The sequence below is a fragment of the Hypomesus nipponensis genome, chromosome 4 (assembly GCF_054491055.1).
Source record: "Hypomesus nipponensis isolate SF chromosome 4, ASM5449105v1, whole genome shotgun sequence".
Lineage (NCBI taxonomy): Eukaryota > Metazoa > Chordata > Actinopteri > Osmeriformes > Osmeridae > Hypomesus > Hypomesus nipponensis.
In genome coordinates, this window is record NC_140364.1 from 9,997,797 (window position 1) to 10,014,910 (window position 17,114).

A 17,114-nucleotide genomic window follows, 5' to 3' on the forward strand; every position below is an offset into this window, starting at 1 on the left:
TCTCTCTCTCTCTCTCTCTCTCTCTCTCTCTCTCTCTCTCTCCGTCTCTCGCTCTCTCTTTCTCTCTCCTTCCGTCGCTCGCTCTCTCTCTCTCTCTCTCTCTTTCTCTCTCTCTCAGTTTTAGTACTTTCCAGAGACAACAAGCTGCATTTTACTCCCCGAGTACTGGCAGTACTTGCTGCCTTATCTAATATATCTTTGCATCCACTCCAGTGCTCTTTACACGTCAAAACTACAACACTGAACTGTGTCTGCCCACCAGTCCTGTGATAAATCCAAATGGGGTATTAATAACAGTTCAAGAATCCCCCTTCATCACAATGATGTGTTCAATGGTAAAATAGTCCCATCAGAGACAGAGACACACTTCCCTCTGCTAGACCTGACTTTAAGAGGTTTAGCTAACGGGATCCGACATCTCCCGTTAATCCTATTTCGGATTGCACCCTCAACCGTGAAATCCACTCACAAGGGAAGGAATACACCGAGATGCAGTGCAGAGGTGCTGCGAAGATAATCTTCCTCTGTCACTTTTTTTTCTGAACTGGATTTAAAGAAACAAAAAGGAAGTGGTTTAATTAAAAGCGTGTTGATGAATGCAAGCGTGAGGGACGGACATACAACCCAGCTTACTTTGTGGACAATAAACAGAACCCCAATGACGTTGCAAGGCAACACCAAACACACAACAAAATGTTGAACACATCTCCATGAACCTTGGTATTACCAAGGCTCCAGGACACTCAAATATACCGAGATCTCAATCCTTTTAAAACATCACATCCATCATGAGTTCTCATGCTCTGAGTCAACTCAATTTCTATGGCTTGCTGACCTAACAATGATCCCATATTCAACATATTGGTCCGGACCACAGAGAGCACTTGGATTGACCACCACAAACAAGTCCACAGGGTGGAGTTTAGCACAAATGATGATGCCTCCCAGAGGCTTTAAAGAAGCTAGATGATGCCATGACAACGGAACTCTGAAGTAGGGATAGGGCTTTTGTGCAAGGTAGGGCGCGGTGGGGTGGGAAGGGGTCAGACATCAGACAGTAGAATGTTGTGTGTGACAGGGTGGCAGGAGGGCGGAGGGTAGAGGAGTGTGTCACTGTCACCAGGTGCTTTCCCTCCTGTCGCCCCGCATCTGAGAGTTCTGGCTGGCTGCTTCCTCTGACACGCCACCACGTTGATCAAGGAGGACGGGCCTCCGACACTAAGCCACCCCACCACCCCCCTTTCACTCAACTGTCACGTGAGGTCACCTGCCCTGCTCCAGTCTGCAAGGCCACTGTGACTGAGCACGAACACTGCATACATAAACATACCTCGTTGTAATGGGGAAAACTCAAACTGGAGCTTTGTTTTCGGTTAGATATTCCCTGAGAAATACCAGGCAATCCATTTCACTCTTGTTTACGAATTGGCAGGCGATGTGGATACACTAGAAATAATATGACAGTCAATTTAATTCCTTTATAAATTCTATTATCTTGGTGGTCATGGGTTAATACTGGGGAGAGAAAATGGAGGAATAAAAAAAAATTAAAAAAACTTGGATTAAAGTGAAAAAATGAGGGAGTTCAGAGGGTCGTATATCATTAAGCAATTGAGAAAGTTAATTAGGCAGCTCTGATAATTATTGCCATGGCAACCTGAGCGCACTCATGCAGATTTGATTAACGAGGTGCCGTCTTTGTACACTGGCGAGACAGAGAAGCCTACGAAGTACCACAGGGACTCCTATTGGCGAAAAATATGTACTGCAGGTTACATTCCCACCGCTGACAGCTTTTTTGAACTTGATGAAAGCTCCGGTCTGAATGTGCTTCTATACTTCTAAATGTAGAATATCAAAATTACAAGACAGTTGATTTAGGCCTAATTCTACATAGCAATGAAAATGAATAAAAACAACCACAATGAGATTATTTTCGACCTTAATGTTCTGCTGGTTATAGCCTACTACAATTTCCATTCTACTAAAACAAAAATTGGTAGGTGGCGGGAATTTGAGCAGATTTTTGAGCTAGACCTACAAAGTGTGTGACATTGAAGGCAAGATGTTTCTTGAGTACGCACAGCTCAGACAACACATTGCCCTCTGGTGGAATACACCTCCATGACCATAATGTTTTCAACGTGAAATGGCTATACTCCTTTGGATATCGAGATACTAAGTGAGTGAAGAAATAGCAAATAACCGAGCTGTTCAGGAAACTCACAACTATTCCCAAATCTAACTCGCAAACGAGAAGGCTGAGAGAACAAAGCAATTTTGAAGGAACAATAGCATAAATGAAAATTCAGACGGTAAAATATGGGTTGAAACATATTTAGGGACAAACTCATCACCTTGGGAAGTAACTGACACATTTGGCATGTGTTTAGAACCCACTATCAAATTCAGTTTGCTCCGATATCACTTAATTAGCACTCTCGAGAGCTTTCTTTGTCGATTCCACGGTTGGCAGTAAAACGGCAAAAGTGGAGACATGAAAGTGAAGAAGAGACACAGCGGGAGATCTCCCCAGGGACAAGCTATTCCTCCGCCACTTCATCTAACACACAGCGAAGCGAAAAAGGTATGGATTACTGTTTATTATACAAATATCAAATAGATATGAATGCTAATAACCAGCCTGTCGTTTCAAACCTCTTTCTCTTCTTGTCACACTCACACATAACTGACATTCATTACTGTTTTAACTGTCAAGCCCAAGTATAAAAATAGAAATAAACATTAACATGAACTATCTCATAAATAATGGTTTATTTTATTGAGTTCCTTTAAAGACAATTTGCACTCGCAGTTCATGGTCTTGTCTTAATATATTACTGTTATGTATGCCTTGCAGTCGTTTTGATTCGGGCCTTTCGTATAACTGTGCAGGACCATGGGTCTGAGTGAAAGTGGACCTGGAATATAAACAGAGACTAATTTCGTACATACAGTGAAAGGTCAGCAGAAGGACACAAAAAAGAATGCAGGGATCAAAACTGTAGAATTGCTTTCCTTTAGGAAAAGTATTAGTATTGATCCTACACCTACTAGTAAAATTCTATACCGTCCAATGTAAAAATAATTTAAATGATGTCACCATGTTAAATAAGCAATACAAAAATAAATGTTAAAGGCAAATAAACAAAAGCAAACAATATATTATTCGTACAAATCTCCAAAACATCATGGTCACAGCTTAGTCAACAAGTCTTAAGGGTGTGTCCAAGCGCCCCTTATGTAACACATAACAGCCCCTCCCACTACACTGTCCAGGGCGGGGCTATATCAGCAGAGAAGGTGTGGGCTTCTTCCCAGGCCACGCCTCCTTGGCATATTTCTTCTTGCGCGGCTCGTTTAAAGGTTCAGCTGTGTACGGTCCTGGTGCAGGGATGGGGTTTAGGGTGACAAGAGGCTGTGCCGAGGTAGGGGTCAGGTCCACCTCCGGGGCAGGGTTAGGGAAGGGCAGGGGGAGGCCCCCCAAAATGGTGGTTCCTCCCTGGGCTCCAGCTGGGTGGTTCACGGCCTCATGACTGGTGGGTGGAAGATCTCCATATAGACCCCCACTGAAGGGGAAGTTCTGCACTCTTCGTGCCACAGTGTCGTCCAGGCTCAAAGCAGCATGCCCCTCCATCTTCCTTTTCTGTGGATGTGAGATTTTGACAGGAAACAAACACCATCAGACGCTTCATCACTTGCCTTTACAATCCTGAAGAGATTACAAAACTGAAGAGATTGAATCAATGTTGACCTTGATGGGGACAACAGCGGTCTGGATCATGTTCCTGAAGCGCCCTACTGACGGGTCGACATCCTCTGTGAGGTCAGGAAACAAGAGGAAGTGAATGTGACTACACCAAAAAACGTGTAGGCAGGAGAACAGCAGAATGTGGAAATGCATGAAGATTGTGTGTGTGTGTGTGTGTGTGTGTGCGTGCGTGCACAAGCACCTGGGTTGATGACCTCCTCTTCTTCACTGAAGGACACCCGGGAGCTTCTCCTCTTCCTCTTGGGTCTCTGGATGTCCAGGTTGCCCTCCTCGATAGTGAGAGTAGAGATGCGCTTGTTGTGGGCTGTGTTAAACTCTGTCAGGTTCTGTCTCAGGAACACATGTACAGCATAGGCACTGTTCAAATCAGCCCCACACAGGGAAGTCATCAATTAACGCCAAACATCAGGTTTCCTAATTCATGAAGAAAATGAGTCGCTCTCCCATTGCACACCTCCAGTTCGGTTTCCTCCTCAGGCAGTCCCAGCAAGCCTTTCAGCTCCTCATCCTCACCAGCTTTGGCCTCCCCTGGCACAGTACTGGCCTGGGTCTGGGGCTTCTCCCTCAAGGTGTAGACACGCGTGGATGCCCCAAACGACATGGTGGAGTCAATGGGTACCTGCTGGGGCTTGTGGGGCTCCAGACGGATACGTCCTAGAAAGGTCCCATGAGCTGAGCAATGACAAAGACTGTCTTCAGTTCAGCTTTCAGTTGAAAAGCCCATGCCTGGCATCTAATAGGACTGACAGGGCAAGAGCTACAAATACATTTGTATTGGCCTCTGAATATAGCACAACTTGTTAACACAGTTCATAAAACAAATACAATGACACCGACCTCACAGACGCTTTTATTCGGTCAGTGAGTTTAACTATTGACTCACTGCTGTTGAGGTCGATAAGGAAGACCCTCTTGAGGTGCCTGTGGTAGACTAGAGCTGAGTGGACTCGAGAACAAGACTGGTGGTCTATCGTGAAGTCACACATGTCCGGGTTTCTTCCAAACAGGTAGTATTTCTTCTCATCAATGATTAGCTTCTGAAGAGGGATGTAATAAACAAAGCACCGTGTTCATAATAGCCTTATATCATATTGGGGAGTAAGACATCTAACTAGGGGAGATGCGTGGTAGATCCTGCCATCTTTGGAATGCGAGAGGTCACTAGGTTCAGGGGACACTGAGACTAGCCCTCTCCATTAGTGTATATGGGTTGGAGAGGAGTCACTATGCATGGGTGCTGCATAGGATGTGGATGACGTGAGGTGAAACTGTGAACAAGCCCCATCCCCTCCATCTCCCTCCTCACCCAAACCCGGGATGCATTGACATTCATTTTAAAAGGCTACTCTAACCATCATAGATCTCTGTGTAGATCAACTCTGCCCACCTATGGGGGCTGGTTCATATACTCATTTCCAGAGGGTCATCATGCCCTTACCTCCACCAGTTTGTCTCCCTTCACCACATCCAGATGAAGTCCTGGAGGAGGTTTCCCTGCCCTGATTAAACACACAGGATTAAACCAGCAAGGCTGTCATACCTGCGCCATATTGCTGAGTTTATCAAGGTAAATGTGCCTTGGGAGGAGATAAACCCATCTGCCAAGAACGCACAGGAGTTGCCGACTTAAAGAGAATGAAGCTAGGAGTCACGTATGGGTGTAAGAGCAGGGCTAATGCATTCAGAAATATTACCAGGTTGGCATGCAGCTAGCTTACGACAAAGGTAATTGAGATCTTTATTCAGCGTGGAAAGATTGGGACGGAATACAAATGCAAACTTTGGGTGGCCAGCTCTCAATCATGCTGTATTCACTTCCAGAATACACCCTAGCTAGCTAGCTTTGACTGATCAGGTTTCGCTAGCATATGGCTAGAAGGTATACATCGAATAGCTTTTGGCAATGTTTTATTTTTTGCCAACAGCATGAAGCTACCGTTTCACACCATAATGCATGCTTTAGATATGTCAAAAATACTCATGAGACGCCACAGAGCTTACCATGACGGGCAGTCAAAAGTAGGTGTGTTTGTGCTTGCTGCCATCTTTCAGTAACTACTACTGAATGCTGGGAGATTGAGGAATCCAAGGAAATTCTATGCAACCTGGGAGTCGTAGTTCTCTTTTTTTACATTGGCTAAAGTATTAATTAACCTCTTAATTACTCTTTTGTAAAACGGACCATGAGCATTATAAAAAAAACAGGAGACACTTGGTGATTCAGCTTCTTTCATTGCACAACAATTATAATCAGGAGTCAAAACATCATAAGTTACTTATGATTTAAAACTTAAATATAATACAAAATAAAATAAGTATTCTGATATGTCATGCTTCATTTCTTCTTCTTCATTAATTCAGCCACTGTTTTCTATAGCCTTGAAGTGCTCCTCGTCAATAGTAGAGAAAATGTGACCTTCGTTCAGCAGAAACTTCAAAGCTAGCCTGTATGGAGGATAAAGCATTTTGAGTCAGAGTCACTAGCACAGGGAGAAAGATGGAGTAGGAGCAAATACCTGATAACGCTCATGCTGAGGTACCCAAGTCTCCTCGAAAGGTCCTGTAAACTGATGCCTTCACGGGCTAAGCAGCACTTAACCATGTTCAAAACCTTTTCAGGACACAAGTTCATAGTACTTAGTGACACACTGCAACATTAACTGAAATTACTACAAAAAGTGATATCCATAAAAAAAATCAGTCAGCTGGAGTCCGTTAAACATTTCCAATCACACCGACCTGGTTCTGACGGTTGGTTAAGCCACATGTCTCTGTGTGGACAGCAGTATGTCCTCCATCCAAGCTGCGCTGGTTCACCCCAGACACAGCATAGTCAGCACTGGAATTCAGCTTAACACCCATCCGGTTCTAGAAATGGAACCAAAAATGTAACTCGGGGAAAATGTCACAGAAGCCGTGAGGAAATGTAGAGGATATAGAAATAAACCATGAAGCCTCAACAGATATAGAAATAAACCATGAAGCCTCACCACATCATAAGCGATGCCTCCGAGTTGCATGTGGGCGTGCACCACCTCCATCATGTGGGAAGTGATCTGATTCATGTCTTGAAGACAACGTATATTAGAGGCTACTAAAGACCTCCGACCCTAATTCACACATTTAAGGACATCTTTTAGGAGGACAAGCAGAGCGTACATTTCCTCTCACCAACTGAGAACATCTACCTGAAAGGTACGTAGGGTTCCTGAGACTTTCACATATGTTCCTGGAAGAACCATTGCCTCCTCCACATATGGGTTCTTATCAAGAAATGGGGACAAAGTAAACCAACTCCAGGCAAAAAAAAAAAAAAAGTGTAATTTACTTATGTCCATGCCTTTTAATTGAGAATTCAGAAGAAAGAGCAGGAGAACATGTTAAGACTCTCCTTGGTCAATAACTGACCTCAGTGTCGGCCCACAGCTTTACATTTATAGGTGGCCCAGACATGTCATCCATTGAGTATAAGATGCTGGTGTTAGAAGAAAAAGTTCTCCTTATGATACCCACCAGAGATACCTGTTCAGAAGGATATAAAAGCCTTGTTTAAATAGCTATATCATCAAGGCATAGCTTTGATCCACAAGAGGGCAGAAACAGAACAACAATCCAGCAAGATATAATTAGTTCTTAGAAGTATAAAGAGGTACAGAGACACCTTGATGTTTGATAGAACTCCATGAGAACAGCTCCCGCTCTCTCCACTGTCTGCACACAAAGTTGAGCTAAACTCTAATTCACTCAAGTGTCCAATGCTACAACTGGGAGAGACTGTACTGTACCTGGTTAATTTCAGTGTCTCCAATTGTAAAGACATCGTTGGATTCCGAGGCTGACAGGAGCTGAGACACTGTGCACGGCAGAATCTGAAGGGCGGCCCGGCTCTGTGAAGGGTCCATGAGAAGCAGGTCACATCTACACGTACACAAACCCCAATCCATGTTTGGACAGGAACCATGGCTTTATAAAAAAATGTTTCCTAAAATTCAAAGACAATGAATGTCATAGTACCATAGCTGCTGGCAGAAAGTAACATGATGGAACTCACACACCTTTGAGTTCACCCTAGTTTGAAAGCGGGTGAGACCACCTTGGGACTGATTGTACCCATGTCCCTTTCCAGAGCAGCCATACCCTTGGGAAGACAAGTTCATTGTAGGATGTAACACTAAATGCTACAACTAGACTGGCCTGTCCAGCATGGAAGTACTATTGCTGCAGAATTCTACAACATTCCACTTTTGCACAAACCAACTTCACCCAGTGTCATATAGTAATTTAAAAACTCACCGTTGTTCATCATTTTAACTGCTTTGAAACTGGATCAACAATCCAATCTAAGATGGAGGTCAACCATCAATGAAGGATATTCACCGTGTTTAATTGGTATTTTCAGTTCCATGCACCAGGTGAGTTTATTTTTACTAATTAGCCTTTCTATTTATAGGCTGCAGTTTGCTTCTGATATTTTGTTCCTTTTTAAACAAAAGGTACTCAGAACTCTAATATACATGTTTTATCCTATCCCCGAAAAGCCATCAATCATACAATGAAAGGCATTTACAACATATTTTTTTCCATAAATGTCATTTAATCTCTTCAAAATGTCTTACAATGGCATACAAGGAAAACTTCCTAGTAAAAAGTTTGAGCCTTAGTGCACCTGTCCCTTCATTGTTGTATATATTTCAAAGGTTTTTTGTTTGTAATAGTTACATCCTCTTTGCAATGGGGCACTTGTGATTTAAGGTTGATTTCCTTGGGTTTCAAAATGGAGAGACGATTGAGTTGATCACGGTTGTGTACACAATCCCATTACTGAAAATCACAACAGGCCAGTAAAAACATACATTTTCATCAGCACACAAGTACAGTCTTCAACTGTAAATATCACACTTTTGACACAAAATGGAAGCTGAATTAACTGTTGTAAAAATCAACCCTACCACAGCAAAATACAACTCAAAACGTAAGCCTTATCCCACAAACTTTGTTTAACCCAGGTGACTTATATACAGTATTTACAAATGTGCAAAATAAATTTGATAAACACAAAATGGTAACATTTCTTGATACCTAGGTCTGCGCATATTTTAGCTAATGTCAATTTTTTTTTAAGGGAGGCAAGATGTCAGCTTAAGGTTTTGGCTTCCCTGCCAACAGAGGGGGAAGGGGTCTGGCCTCAGACAACGTTTCCTCTACATCTCCTCACCGCTGCAGATATGGGTGACCTACTTTGGAGGCCAAACTTTGCTGCTCATACTGAGGCATGTGAGTGACAGCACATTTTTATATCACAGCAACATTGTCTAAAGCATTGGCAAAAAAAAAAGTATGTTCATGCATTTAATACTGATGCTAAGAGGTATTTATAGTTTTATCAAAAGTTCTGCTGGGGATCATTGAAATAGGATATAGCTTTAGCCCAATTGATACTAATGAGTGCAAAATTGGTGAGCACCAAGGCTGCAAAGCCACTACTGTTGGAAGATTTTTTTTAAATAGAATTAATTATGATAAAACGTGGTGGAAATTTAGATAAGGCTACATTACTTAAATCCTGGCATGAAAGACACAAATAACATTTTGGTGATCGGCTTTTTATTTTTTATCATCTGGTGTTGCAAATGAATTCTGCAGACGGGTCAGATCAAACTTTTGCCTGGTGTTCTGGAACGTCGAACCAGCTTAGGACTTGATGCTGGTTTTCACAAGGCCTGTAGAAGTGCACAAATTATGACCTGAATGGCAATTGAGAGTCCCAACAGTGATCCTCTGCCAACTACTGCAGCAACTTAATAGGCTTAGTATCAGTCTGTCGAAGGCGTGGAGAAAGGGATTACTGGGAGGATCCTGAGCTGCAGGAAAACTGACAGTGAGAAGAGATCAAGGAAAACACTACGCTATTATTTGCCAAAAAACAAAGATTCCCGGGTTCATGGAGGATTGTGTGTGCTGGTGTGTCTTCCACTCCCCTTGTCTATGAAGGTGAGAGGCATCGCATGCAGGAAGTAAGACTGTCTTTTGACAGCATCTTCTCTGCGTAAACACTATTTGGGGTTATCACACTGGATACACCTTTCCTACGTGTCTTATTATGATAATTGGGCAACTATGGAAATTTTAAATAAAAAGTGCTTTTTTTCTTTTTCTTTCAAGTGTTGCCACTGAAGTTCTGTCTTTACCCTCTCCCTCACACAGGGATTTCTCACACTAACCTTCAGTTCTGAAAATTAAAGTCACTGCTATGATGACCCAAAGCAGAACACTCTTCAACTAAACAGCTATGTTCAGGGCAAGACAAGGCTGTCTTTGTGTTATGAATAAGCAGCTGGTTGCCTGGCATTTTTAAGTTATGGGAACTTAATTACATTCCAAACTAGGATGGAAAAAAATATTTTTGATTGGGCCAATAATGTCACTTTTGGGAGAACTTGTTAGGGTTGGACTGCTTAATGCTTTACTGCCTCAAATCCCTTGATGCCAGAACTAAGGACAAGAAGAAAATATCAGCAACAACCACCTGCTGCACACTCACTGGTTGTTAACCCCGCCCCTCCATCCCAACACTCTAAACAATTCAAGATAAAGCTGATCTGCAGGTTCCTGGTGAGGGGGTTTTCAGTTATTTTTAACAGCAGAAGAAACAAGGGGTACCTTAAACTGCTTAGTATGGATGTTTGTCCACAAGTGTCAGTTAAGTGTCATTTTTACCTGAGCATTGAAAATCATGAATGGGTACATCATGGTAGAATCAGCTTTCTTTAACACGAACAGGACAATTCCGACATTCAATATAGTTTCGATCAGACACAGTGTTCTGCACTCACCAATTCAATTTGTCTTGTAGTTCTCAAAGAAACCAAAAGGAAGGTTGACCAGTGTCTGTGTAATGATAAGAGGAGACACAGCCTTGAAACAGGATACTGGACAACAAAACACCTGGTAATCCTACACAGTTTACGATCATAGAGGTGGCGTGTGTATTATTGGCCTTGGCAGCCTAAATACAGGATGACATTCCAGAACTTCGTCCTCCTTGTGTCACATATTGCATCTTGAGTTAAGCACCGAGTTTGAGGCGGAATATGCAGACAAACAACCATACACTGAGAGAATAGAAAAGAGGGGCCAGAAAACTACAAAAAAGTGCTCTGGCATAATTGTTTGTTGTTGTTTTTTAACCAAATAGAACCTGAGGTTTTGGAGACCAAAAGCTGGAGGGGGGGGGGGGGGGGGGCAGGGGGGGGGGGCCCAAGATGGAAGTCTGAGAAAGTCATACCTGCAGAGACAGCTAGCGTATGTGCTTATGAACAGCCTTGCTATTACTGAATGCAAACCAACACACCAACCACCTCCAAGGGTAAAAGTCCCATTGCAAAGAACGACCACATTATACATTTGTTCCCTTACAAAAAGTTCCCATTGAGTGGCCACTTGAGCCCATAGTGGCTTTTAAGTATGTGCTTGACCGTTACAAGTCCATGTTGCGTTGCCTCTTGATCGGCCATCACGTGTCCCAGTCCAGCTCCCTGCAGGCGATCCGGACCAGTCTGAGCTCCAGTTCGAAGGCGTCGGGCCGCTCCTGGGGGTTGGCTGAAAGCATCTCTCTGATCAGCTGCTTCATGCCGGCGTTCATGCTCTTCTTCCTGGCTGGGATGAGCAGCTCCATCTTGGGGTTCTCCAGCAGTGCCTCCCCCAGAGGGACGATCTCCTCCCCCTGTTGCACGTAGCTGCCCAGCAGCTCCTTCTGGGTCTCCACATCCACGAAGGTGATGCGCTCCACCATGGCCCAGATGATGATGCCCAGGGCGAAGATGTCTGCCTTGGCCGTGTAGTGGCCCTCCCACACTTCCGGCGCCATGTAGAAGTCCGTGCCACAGGCCGTCGACAGGAAGCATTTGTTGACGCTGGCCGGCTCCTCGGGGTTGAGGCCCGAGGTAGAGCACACCTTGCTCAAGCCAAAGTCTGCTACCTTGAGGGTGGGCTCAGGGGAGCCGGCTGCCGTGCAGCCCTGGGAGATGAGGATGTTGTCGGGCTTGAGGTCGCGGTGGATGATCTGGTTGCGGTGCAGGAAGGCCAGGGCGCTGCCCAGCTGGAGCATGAAGCTGGTGTTGATCTTCCTGCTGGGCTTGCGGGACAGAAGATAGGCGTTCATGTCTCCACCGTCACAGAAGTCCATGACAAACCACAGGTAGTAGGCACAGCAGGGGTCAAAGGTGATCTCGCCTTTCAGAGATGTCTCCACCAACTAAGAAAACCACAAACACAAAAAAGAAATGTGAAAACATTTATCTTGGAATGAGAGCTAAGGATTTGCAGGCTTTAAAAATGTGAGGAATGTGATAAAAGGACTGTCAACGATGTACCACAGCAAGCTCAAAGAGGAAATTGAAAAGAGTCAATTCTGTCAACAGCAAGCCAACAATACACTCCTTTCTGACACGCTCTCTGATGGTTGCTATTGATATTCACATCCCTTACAGGAAGACAGAAAAACTATGTTAGGTCTAGAGAGAGTACCTGACAGATCTATATGAAAATGTAATTTGATTAACTCACACACTCAAGAAGTTATGATTATTGATAAACATAAATGGGAAAAGGCTGTTGTTACTAGCTTATTCCCAGAAAGGGGAGAAGGATGCTTTGAGAGACATGTCAGTCTGGTTTTGTTTATAGTTTTTTTTTATCCCCCCATTTCCTTAATGTTCCTTTAAGTTCTCTCATCTTTAAAGCCTTCAGATAAAGGAAAGGAATACATTTCATCTCCCCACAACTTCCTCTGACAGCTGACCAGACAATAGGAAAAACTAACATTGTGTCTGTCTTTAGTTTAAATGCTAAACAGCTCCCAGACAGCAGATTATACGGAAAACAGATATAATGTTTACATGTTAATCAAAGAAAGAAGAACAGGCTCACAGACTGGTTTAAATAATCACAATCATTTTTCACTTAACACTGCCAGCTTTCCGGAGATGAATTATTACAGTTCTCAGTAAAATAAAAATCTAATTGCACTTGAGTGCTCTACAGCTGTGAAGAGCCAACAATTTCCTGGTTCCTTCTGATTCTAAAAAGCCTCCATCCTATCGGATAAGGGTTAGTTTTGAATAACACGTCACAACATTTCTGGGTAGAAAATGTCACTGCCATTTCAGAGCCATATTATATACAAATGGGTTACAAATTGTTTGACTGGCAACTGAATAACCCCCACCACCAAAACCTCATACAACAGAAAAATCCCCCAATAGCCACATTCAGATAATGCTCTCCTATTATCATTTGTTTTCTCTGAGTGCACACTGGAACATTACCGAAAAGAAGAAAACCAAATTGTGGCGGGATAAAGGGTTTCTGGGAAAGCGTCCAAACCCAGCGCTGTGGAGAGCTTAACGAGCTGTCGGACAATGGCCCACGTGTTGTTGGCAGGCTATAATCGAGCCTGGCCAGGCCCTTTAACCGCTCAGTCAGCCAGCAGGGAGGCACAGGGACCTGACAGGCTGGAGACAGGTTGACGGTGGGTGGTGAGGAGGGGCAGGGGGAGGGGGGCTTAATGTTGCTGCACTATAACACACACACACACACAGACATGTGCATGCTAAAGCAGGGTCAGGCAGATACGCATGGACCAAAGAATATTATTACAGAGAAAGATAAACAGGAAACAGAGGGTGAAAGACAGAGCACAGACAGCAAAAATGACAGAGATAGAGGTGAAGGGCTCCTTCTGCACAGCCCAATGCTGCTTCCTGCACAACACCTCATTACCAGCCACACTCACGCGACGATGCACAGAAGCCAATCTACAGAAGCCAGACTAAATGAGCATTGAAATACTTAGATAAAGGGTCACACTGTGGGGCATCTACTGGGCTGACTGACAGACAATTATGCTGGATCCATAAACCTTCCAAAACAACACCAGCTGAGAGCGCCAGGATTAACACATTGGCTACTGCATCAGTATCCATGGAGAGCAATGTGCAAAATCATCATCTGCCACAGTAAACAAAAGCAAAGCGACCATATGAAGACCCGCTAGGGCACAGAGGACAACTAAACTCAGCAGGGCTTTTCTAAACTTCTGTCACCGGCTGGAACTTAAATGCAAAAACAAATGGAGCAATTCATAGTGAAGACCACATCCTGTCATGATTCCTTTCCTTCAGACCACTCCATACTTCCTGTTGAGCTGCCAAGGCCTGAGCATCTGCGAGACAGAGTCCTGAGATACAGACTGTTGCCAGAAAAGATCTGGCTTTGCGGTCTACCCCAGCTCAAGTGTGTGGGCGTGTTCTTTTAGGTTGCAATGACAACTCTTACCAGGATAAGTACACAGGGGTAAGAACAATAAACTCAATCATCAGAGTTTTAAGTGATTTGACTCACAGGAAACAAAGAATACTATGCATACCTGTGACCAACCTTTTTTCAACAGATACCATTCTCCTGCTTTCAACTCATCTTAATACAGAGGCAGGGAAAATTAAGATGATGGCCACAACATGAAGCCACCTCCCCTCCACTACCCCGGATCTCACCCTATCATCCTCTCGCCCCCCCCCCCCCCCCTCCCCCACCTGTTCCTACCTCCAGGTAGAGTGGAGAGCTGGAGCCATGGCTCATCCTTTGGGCTAGCTCGTCCCTCTGCAGCACACACTCCTCCAGGTGGATGACATTGGGGTGCTGGCTCTGGATGCTACTCAGGGCCCAGAACTCGCGGAGGGCCAGCTCCACGTTCTCCGGCGAGTGGCAGCGGATCTTCTTGACGGCCACACGGGCACCGGTGCGTTTTACCGCCGCCTCATACACCACACCGTAGCTGCCGCGGCCCACCTCCTGGATCAGCTCGTACTTCGGCTGGCTGCTCACCATCCTCTTCCTCACTCGTGGGAAACAAAAGGAATTTGATCAACAAGTGATGGGCAACTTTTGAACTTGATGAGAAATCTGAGGTTAGGAGATAAGGATACATTTATTGGGAAAAAGGCAACCGTTGGTTTGTACTGCATGGAAATGGGCTGGAAAGTCACCTTACATTTACATTTAATCATTTAGCAGACGCTCTTATCCAGAGTGACTTTCAGTAAGTACAGGGATATTCCCCCGAGGCAAGTAGGGAGAAGTGCCTTGCCCAAGGACACAACGTCATTTGCACGGCTGAGAATCGAACCAGCAACCTTCTTATTGGAAGCCCGATTCCCTAACCACTCAGCCATCTGACCCCCTTTTAGACAGGTAGCCTCTTCTCAAATGCCAACAAAGCCACAAATATGTAGGAATGCTCTCGACTGTCCAAATGAACCCATCTGTTGATCAGGTCATCCTCCACTTGTAATCCATCTCACGTGTAGCTGCCATAAATTAATACCTCCCACTTGGCGCTGCAAAAGGACAGGTCGTCACGTCACGAAACACGAGATTATCAATGTAGGCTTATGGCCAGCAGAGCAGGGTTTTATTAACTCACTTCAAAAACACTTCTGTGTTAAATGAGTAAAACTCAATTACTGAAATCTCAAACGGATATGGTTCACTGACTTCTATCTTCCTGTCTTCGGACGTATCATAAAGAGATTATAATACAAGTTTTATTTTATTTTAATTATCGACTACATAAATATGTATTACCCTAGCACATTAAAAACAAACAATTGGTTACAAGACCATACATCCCAGTTTGAGATGTCCCAAAGTGTCCACATTTAAAGTTGGGGGTTGGCAGCAGTATGCGAGCTGTCACACATGTAAACAAACTGACAAGCAGACTCTAGCTAGCCGCTACCGCTGACAGGAATTTTAGGCAACTTGACAGCTGCTGGCTAACTATGTATGGAAGAATAACTTAAATATCCCTTCATTTCATGGAATAACTTATCACATATTCATATATAACGTGATCAATATAATTCAAATAACATTACCTGGCAAGCTAAAAAAAAAAAAGAATCAAAACATGTCGCAATAGCTAACTTTCTAACAAGCTAGCAAACAAGGAAGAGAAAGGTGTTTGAAGGCCATAAACACTTTCCATTTGGTGCTAGTTGGCTAGCGGGCTAGCTCGCTAGCTTGATGGCCTGATAACTCAGCAGCACAAGCATGCATGTCAATGGCAAGCTCCTTGCTAGCTTCGTATATGGTAGGTGGCCAATTAGTAGTATTTCTAGACAGTTGATCAAACGTTAGCTAGCCACTACATCCCGTGTTCAAGCAAGGCTTGTTCGAACCGTCGTACCGACAATCGACTTTATTGTCCTCGGACCGCACAGTGCCAACAACCCAAGCATTTCTACATGCAGCCAGCCAGTCTCTCACCAGCGCAGCAGCACACACCTGCTCACAAGACGCAGCCAAGGGGACAATAGAACTGGAGACAAGAAAACAAAGAGCCAGACAAGTTTCATATTTACCTTTCGTATCTTGTCTTTTAAGAATTCATGTGCCACCTCTCTTACTTTCCCTGGCAGCCATTAGCTGGCTACATTATCAGCTATACACACAGCCATCACACACACACACACGCTCTCGCGCAGCCCCTGTCCAGAATGTGAGCGTGCAGCAGCTTCGAGACCGCGAATCTGCTCGAACAGTTTCACCCACCAGCGCGCACACGGATCTCGCTCCCGTTCTGACTGACTGTGCTGGAGTTTAATGGTCCACTTCGGGAAATACTGCCCTCACTGAACTTAACCCTTGAATATGTTCTGTCGGCCACGATAAAAACAGAAAACTACAATGTTATTAGTTGTTATAAAATGTAACCTTAAGTCGGTTATTCCAAATCTTCATTGGGTTTTAATATGTTTAGGGCCAAGCATAGGCTTTGTACCATGCCCCAGTATGGCAAAAAAAAAGAAACACTATTTGAGGTGTTAAATGGGCATAAAGCTTTTCTGGTAAGTACAGATAATCAGCACATTTTGGTTTATTTATTTATTTTATAAAAAGGAAAAATCAAATGACCATAATATCACATTGTCTGTAAAAAGTTCCATTAAATTAAACACATTTGGTTTCTTACTCAAAATATTCACAATACAAACACAAACAAACCTACAAATGACTGAGCAAACCATCAGTAAGGACAAAGTAGAAAACAATTCAGCAACAGTTCTGTGGGAGGTAGGACACATTGCATTGCAAGTTGACGAATAAAAATCTCAAAGCACAGCTCAAGGACACAGCATTCTGCTTCAACAGCAGAGCACAAAACTCTGCCCCGATCCGTTACACATCTTCAAAAACCATCATGAGGTAGACTTGTATAGATTAATGACAAAACATTCCTGCCTTGTTCTCATATAATAAAATAAAAACAAACCAAAAGGAG

The 17,114-nt window shown here is 43.8% G+C and overlaps 3 protein-coding genes across 6 annotated transcripts; all 3 read right to left on the reverse strand.

Moving 5' to 3' along the window:
• Window positions 1-2,648: 2,648 nt before the first annotated feature.
• Window positions 2,649-5,828, reverse strand: ppp1r8a (protein phosphatase 1, regulatory subunit 8a). 2 transcript variants are annotated; one of them, XM_084695472.1, is made up of 7 exons: window positions 5,774-5,828; window positions 5,211-5,271; window positions 4,656-4,809; window positions 4,227-4,444; window positions 3,954-4,098; window positions 3,755-3,819; window positions 2,649-3,646 (listed from the first exon to the last, which is right to left on the reverse strand). In XM_084695472.1, exons 1-7 carry the CDS (start codon window positions 5,815-5,817, stop codon window positions 3,287-3,289), a joined length of 1,047 nt encoding a protein of 348 aa, XP_084551598.1. In that variant the 5' UTR covers window positions 5,818-5,828; the 3' UTR covers window positions 2,649-3,286. The 2 variants fall into 2 exon arrangements, with proteins under 2 accessions (XP_084551598.1, XP_084551599.1); XM_084695473.1 differs by lacking the exon at window positions 5,211-5,271 and having other exon boundaries at window positions 5,774-5,819.
• A 156-nt stretch (window positions 5,829-5,984) lies between these two features.
• Window positions 5,985-8,124, reverse strand: LOC146295441 (replication protein A 32 kDa subunit-A-like). Of its 2 annotated transcripts, XM_084695475.1 has the most exons (9): window positions 8,066-8,124; window positions 7,828-7,910; window positions 7,558-7,659; window positions 7,181-7,294; window positions 6,961-7,035; window positions 6,763-6,882; window positions 6,512-6,640; window positions 6,289-6,383; window positions 5,985-6,217 (listed from the first exon to the last, which is right to left on the reverse strand). In XM_084695475.1, exons 1-9 carry the CDS (start codon window positions 8,076-8,078, stop codon window positions 6,130-6,132), a joined length of 819 nt encoding a protein of 272 aa, XP_084551601.1. In that variant the 5' UTR covers window positions 8,079-8,124; the 3' UTR covers window positions 5,985-6,129. The 2 variants fall into 2 exon arrangements, with proteins under 2 accessions (XP_084551601.1, XP_084551600.1); XM_084695474.1 differs by lacking the exon at window positions 8,066-8,124 and having other exon boundaries at window positions 7,828-8,035.
• Window positions 8,125-11,014: 2,890 nt separating this feature from the next.
• pdik1l (PDLIM1 interacting kinase 1 like) lies at window positions 11,015-16,392 on the reverse strand. 2 transcript variants are annotated; one of them, XM_084696328.1, is made up of 3 exons: window positions 16,195-16,392; window positions 14,375-14,670; window positions 11,015-12,026 (listed from the first exon to the last, which is right to left on the reverse strand). In XM_084696328.1, the coding sequence occupies exons 2-3, from the start codon at window positions 14,657-14,659 to the stop codon at window positions 11,286-11,288; spliced, it is 1,026 nt and encodes a 341-aa protein (XP_084552454.1). In that variant the 5' UTR covers window positions 14,660-14,670; window positions 16,195-16,392; the 3' UTR covers window positions 11,015-11,285. The 2 variants fall into 2 exon arrangements, with proteins under 2 accessions (XP_084552454.1, XP_084552453.1); XM_084696327.1 differs by having other exon boundaries at window positions 14,375-14,666; window positions 16,195-16,391.
• Window positions 16,393-17,114: the final 722 nt, after the last annotated feature.